This window comes from Salvia splendens, chromosome 7, assembly GCF_004379255.2.
Source record: "Salvia splendens isolate huo1 chromosome 7, SspV2, whole genome shotgun sequence".
Lineage (NCBI taxonomy): Eukaryota > Viridiplantae > Streptophyta > Magnoliopsida > Lamiales > Lamiaceae > Salvia > Salvia splendens.
Window position 1 is genome coordinate 10,060,459 of NC_056038.1, and position 6,131 is coordinate 10,066,589.

The following is a 6,131-nucleotide window of genomic DNA, read 5'->3' on the forward strand; positions in this document are numbered from 1 at the left end:
CCTAAATACTAAATTTATATTTTGAAATTTATGACTATATATCAACAAATTTAATTCAAATTTTGTAAATGAAAGCTAATGCTAGCAAATTAAAATAATTTTTTTATTTATGATAAATGCAGACAAATATTTGCACGAGGAAGCCGAATGTCTACAATTTCCTTTTTTGGTGGGTTGTCAACATAACAGAAATCATATTTAACCGAAACCATGTGCAATCCAATCCGTATCTCATCAATCACATTAATTTCATCACCTATATGTCTTTTTTTTTGTAATCATGAAAATACATAAAGTAACACTATCCTACAACTTGGAATACCAAATATATTAGGGGGTTCGGTTTGTAAGATTGTATCCGAGATTAAATTTGTAATGTGTTTGGTTCATGAGATTCAACCCCATAACTCAATCTTAGATAGATTAGTTATAACTAACCCCATGTGACTAAACTAATCTCATAACTCAATCCTAAATTGAATCTTGATATTATTTTATCTTAAAAACCGAACCCCACCGGAGTCTACTAGTGGAGTAGTAATTAATAATTACCAGAATGGATTAATATTGCGAAATTAAATAAAGAGTGCACTGATTAGCAGGTGCGGCCCAACTGTCAATGGTTATCTCTCTCATCGAGAAACACACAGGTAATATAAAATTGTATATATATATAGAAAGAGGCATACAAATTCACGTGGTATGGAGTGGGAGGAGTTGGTCTTTTGCTACTGCTTCGACTTTGGTAAATGCGATTCCCGCATCATGAATATAATATACGCAAATATATATTTGTTTATTGCAAATGGTGGGCTCTCTGATTCTGCGCTAGGGGGCATGAATTGAGGGGGTTGGTTTGGTGGGGGGTGGTGGTGGCCCCTATTTTTGGCAGCAGAGAATGGCGGTGAACTGATCAATACTTTGGGAGGAGAGCGGGAAGAGCTAGATATTGGAGCTCATGTTTTACCCCATGATGGAACTTTGATTTGATTGGGCTGAAAGCATAGGGGAATTCGTTTTTTTATCTGTTCGAGTAATTGATTTGCGCCCTTCGCTAATTTATAATTTCATCTTGATTCTCGACTTTTCATCGAGAAGGTCAGTGTTTCTACTTTCTCTCTTATTTGGGTAGAAATAAATTGAGGCTTGTTGCTGCTGAAGTTTCCTAGGTTTTTGGAATTTCAAGTTGTTGTTTGCTTTCTGAATTAGACGGTTAGTTTGTTCTTATGCTCAGCATGCAGGTTGATTGATTTTGTGATATTGAAATCGTTTGTGTTGCAATTTTTCTTTCGATCATTACCAACTTGAGATAGATATATACCGACTTAAAATTAGATGAAGTGATATGCTTATTTCCTAAAGAATCAATTGGTATTCGTTCTAAACTAGAATGAATTTGTGATGTTTTGCTCTGTATAGTATAGTCATTTAGTATAAATTCTTGTTCAATTTCCTTGGACAGTATTGCGGAAGTTGATCTCTTTGAGTTTGGTAAATTAATTTTAATGGCTCTAGGTCATGAATAGACACTGTATCTGTAGTAGTAGGTTGTATGCACTGTTGAAGATTGAGACTAAAGTGAGGGTTTGCTGGAAATAACATAGTAGTAACAAATAGTAAATGGCTGTTATCAGTTGTTTGTCTTGTTGTTTTTACAATTTATTGTTTCCTTTTGCTGTCAGATAATATGTCTGCACAGCGTGGCCAGTCTTCGACAAACTCTGCCCGGTCGAGGCATAGTGCTCGAGTAATTGCACAGACGTCTGTAGATGCAAAGCTCCATGCGGATTTTGAAGAATCAGGCAGTTCGTTTGATTATTCGACCTCTGTGCGTGTTACAAACGTGCAGGAGAGGCCCAGGTCTGATAAGGTTACCACGGCTTACCTTCATCAGATACAGAAGGGGAAGCAGATACAGCCATTTGGGTGTCTGTTGGCCCTTGATGAGAAAACATTCCGAGTGATTGCCTATAGTGAAAATGCTCCTGAAATGCTCACAATGGTGAGTCACGCTGTTCCAAGTGTAGGCGACCACCCAGTTCTTGGCATTGGATCTGATATCAGGAGTGTTTTTACTGCTCCGAGTGCTGCAGCATTGCAGAAGGCTTTAAGTTTTGGTGAGGTTTCGCTTTTAAACCCTATTTTGGTTCACTGCAAGACTTCTGGGAAACCGTTTTATGCCATAATCCATAGAGTCACTGGTAGCTTAATCATTGATTTTGAGCCTGTGAAGCCTCATGAGGTCCCTATGACTGCTGCGGGGGCACTGCAGTCGTATAAGCTGGCAGCCAAAGCTATTACGCGACTGCAGTCTTTGCCTAGTGGGAGCATAGAACGACTCTGTGATACCATGGCACAGGAAGTCTTTGAACTCACTGGTTATGACAGGGTGATGATCTATAAGTTTCATGAAGATGATCATGGTGAGGTGTTTACGGAGATCAGGAAGCCTGGCCTCGAACCTTATGTGGGCTTACATTATCCTGCTACGGATATACCTCAAGCTGCTCGGTTTCTGTTTATGAAGAACAAGGTCCGGATGATATGTGATTGCCGAGCTAATCATGTGACGGTGGTTCAGGATGCGAACCTCCCCCTTGAACTGACATTGTGTGGCTCGACGCTCAGAGCCCCTCACAGTTGCCATTTGCAATACATGGAGAACATGAATTCAATAGCATCTTTGGTAATGTCGATTGTAGTCAACGAGGGTGATGAAGAGGGCTCTGATTCTACACATCCGGAGAAGAGGAAAAGGCTTTGGGGACTGGTGGTTTGCCATCACACAAGCCCCAGATTCGTCCCCTTCCCTCTCCGATATGCTTGTGAGTTTCTTACTCAAGTTTTTGCAATTCATGTTAACAAGGAGTTGGAGCTTGAAAGTCAGATGCTGGAGAAGAACATTCTAAGAACTCAGACGCTCTTGTGTGATATGTTGTTGCGTGATGCACCGTTGGGCATTGTATCCCAGAGCCCCAACGTAATGGATCTTGTCAAATGTGATGGTGCTGCCCTGATGTACAAGAACAAGAAATATAGGCTGGGGCTGACGCCAAGCGACTTTCAGATTCAGGATATAGTTTCGTGGCTTGATGAGTACCACAGGGACTCGACAGGCTTGAGTACGGACAGCTTGTATGATGCTGCTTTTCCAGGTGCCCTCGCCCTAGGTGATGCAATTTGTGGAATGGCAGCTGTTAAGATAACCGACAAGGACTGGCTTTTCTGGTTTAGATCACACACTGCAGCTGAGATTCGTTGGGGCGGTGCAAAGCACGAACCAGATGACAAGGATGATGGTAGGAAGATGCATCCAAGATCGTCGTTCAAGGCATTCCTTGAAGTTGTCAAGACAAGGAGTCTACCATGGAAGGATTATGAGATGGATGCAATCCACTCTTTGCAGCTTATCCTGAGAAACTCATTCAAGGATGCTGAGAATACGAGTTCATACACCAAGGCTATCCATACACAGCTTAATGACCTTCAAATCGATGGGATACAGGAGCTTGAAGCTGTGACCTCTGAGATGGTCCGACTGATTGAAACTGCCTCAGTGCCTATATTGGCTGTTGATGTAGATGGTATGGTGAATGGTTGGAATACCAAGATCGCAGATTTAACTGGTCTTCCCGTTGACAAAGCAATTGGCCAGCATTTTCTTTCACTCCTTGAAGATTCTTCAGCTGATAGAGTGAGTTCGATGTTGAAACTGGCGCTTGAAGGTATGTCGTAACTATGTTATTGAAGATAGTATCTGTTGCATTTGCATGAGGTCTGTTACAAGATATAGTTCTTACATATTTTATGCTAGCTAAATGGTACGATGTGGCACAATTATAAGTTAAATTATATCTTTATTTAGTAGATAAATGTTATCAGTACTTTGAATAAGTTTAGATGCCAAAGAATTCTCATCTTAAATCAAAATGAGTAAAGCCTACATACTCCGTATAATATGGGTATATCAAACTTGTAAGAACACACACTTTTACCATAGTAAAAGAATTATGAGCTATTTTTCATTTTGTTCAGGTGAAGAAGAGCAAAACGTGCATTTCGAGATCAAAACGCATGGGGAAAGAAGTGAGTCGGGTCCAGTCAGCTTAGTTGTAAATGCTTGTGCTAGCAGGGATGTGAAGGAGAACGTGGTAGGAGTTTGTTTTATTGCTCAGGACATAACAGCCCAGAAGAGTATGATGGACAAGTTCACAAGAATCGAAGGAGAGTACAAAGCTATTGTTCAAAATCCTAACCCATTGATCCCACCTATATTTGGGACAGACGAGTTTGGCTGGTGTTCTGAGTGGAATGCTGCTATGACTAAAGTATCTGGGTGGACTAGGGACGACGTGATTAATAAAATGCTCATGGGTGAGGTATTTGGGATGAATACAGCTTGCTGCCGTCTCAAGAATCAAGAGGCTTATGTGAACCTTGGGATTGTGCTGAACAACGCGGTGACTGGCCAAGATAATGAAAAAATACCATTTGGGTTTTTTTCAAGGAGTGGAAAGTATGTAGAATGCCTATTGTGTGTTAGCAAGAAGCTCGATGCAGAGGGTGCAGTAACTGGAGTGTTCTGTTTCTTACAGCTGGCTAGTCAAGAGCTACAGCAAGCGCTCCATGTTCAACGCCTATCAGAACAAACCGCATTGAAAAGATTAAAAGTTCTGTCTTACATCAGAAAAGAGATCAGGAATCCTCTTTCTGGGATTATATTTTCGAGGAAGATGATGGAAGGGACTAATCTGGATGATGAGCAGAAAAACCTTCTGCGAACTAGTCTTCACTGCCAGCGCCAGATGAACAAAGTTCTGGACGATACAGATCTTGACCATATAATTGAGGGGTACGTTAGCTAATTCATAACCATTAGTGTTTCATCGATTGGATTTGCTTGTTGATATATTTGAAATGTGTCATTTTTGTTGAAGCATCTTTGTTCTTGAAATTCTAGAATGGACGTGTTTTAAAAATGCTGTGCATGTACAAGGCTCAAATTTCATGGCCTTTTGCTGAATGATCGATAACTTTTACCATATTTCATATAGGTAGACCTATAACTAGAGCTGTTACTGATGAATTTTTGTATGACACCTAAAATTTATCTCATTGAAATATATATTGTCACCTGTTCAGGTACTTGGATCTGGAAATGGTGGAGTTTAAGCTGCACGAGGTCTTGATCGCTGCCATTAGTCAAGTGATGATAAAGAGTAATGGGAAGGGTATTACTATAGTTGATGACTTGGCTCCTAACCTCTCTACAGAAACGCTATATGGCGACAGTTTGAGACTTCAGCAGATCCTAGCTGCTTTTCTTCTTATTTCAGTTAGTTACACACCAAACGGAGGTCAACTAGGCATTGCTGCCTCCTTGACTAAAGACTCTATAGGAAAAACCATTCAGCTTGGTCATTTGGAGTTCAGGTACAATTTAAACGTGTCGGTTCTGCTTCCATGCATAGATCTGTGTTACTAGGATCATTCTATTTGAGTTTTGATACATCTGGAATTGGTTAAATGTCTTGAAATGAATTCGTGGTAATATGGTTGTTGGCATGGCAGGATAACACAGAGCGGCGGAGGAGTGCCCCAACAAGTGCTGAACCAGATGTTTGGGGACGACGTGGAAGCATCTGATGAGGGCATCAGCCTCTTTATCAGCAGAAAACTAGTGAAGCTAATGAATGGCGACGTTCAGTATCTGAGGGAGGCCGGAAGATCCACCTTCATAATATCCCTCGAGCTTGCCATTTCTAACAACTCATAAGCTATATATAGCATGATGTTTTCCTATCAAGTGTTGCATTTCAAGCTTCTGTTTTTATGCCCTCTTGGAAAACGTTTATATAAGCTTAAGTTTCGTTGCCAAATCTAACAACTTTTTCTGGTTCTGTGTGAACTTTATTATGATTTGCTTTTTTTTTTTCATTTTGACTTATTAGCTTTTTATCTTATCTTGAAAATGGTTAACATGGATGGATGATAATATAATGAAGGGTTAATTGCAATCTATAAAAGACGAATGATAGTATATAAATGAAGAGAATTTTTGTATATTTATGAGGGTATGTTTGCTGATTAGATGAATCGTGAGGATGCACACCGCATACTTCCTTCACAAT

The 6,131-nt window shown here is 40.1% G+C and overlaps 1 protein-coding gene across 1 annotated transcript; it reads left to right on the plus strand.

Moving 5' to 3' along the window:
* Positions 1–680: 680 nt before the first annotated feature.
* LOC121741481 (phytochrome A-like) lies at positions 681–5,908 on the plus strand. The gene is made up of 5 exons (XM_042134248.1): positions 681–1,098; positions 1,683–3,725; positions 4,036–4,852; positions 5,143–5,433; positions 5,572–5,908. Exons 2-5 carry the CDS (start codon positions 1,688–1,690, stop codon positions 5,774–5,776), a joined length of 3,351 nt encoding a protein of 1,116 aa, XP_041990182.1. The 5' UTR covers positions 681–1,098; positions 1,683–1,687; the 3' UTR covers positions 5,777–5,908.
* Positions 5,909–6,131: the final 223 nt, after the last annotated feature.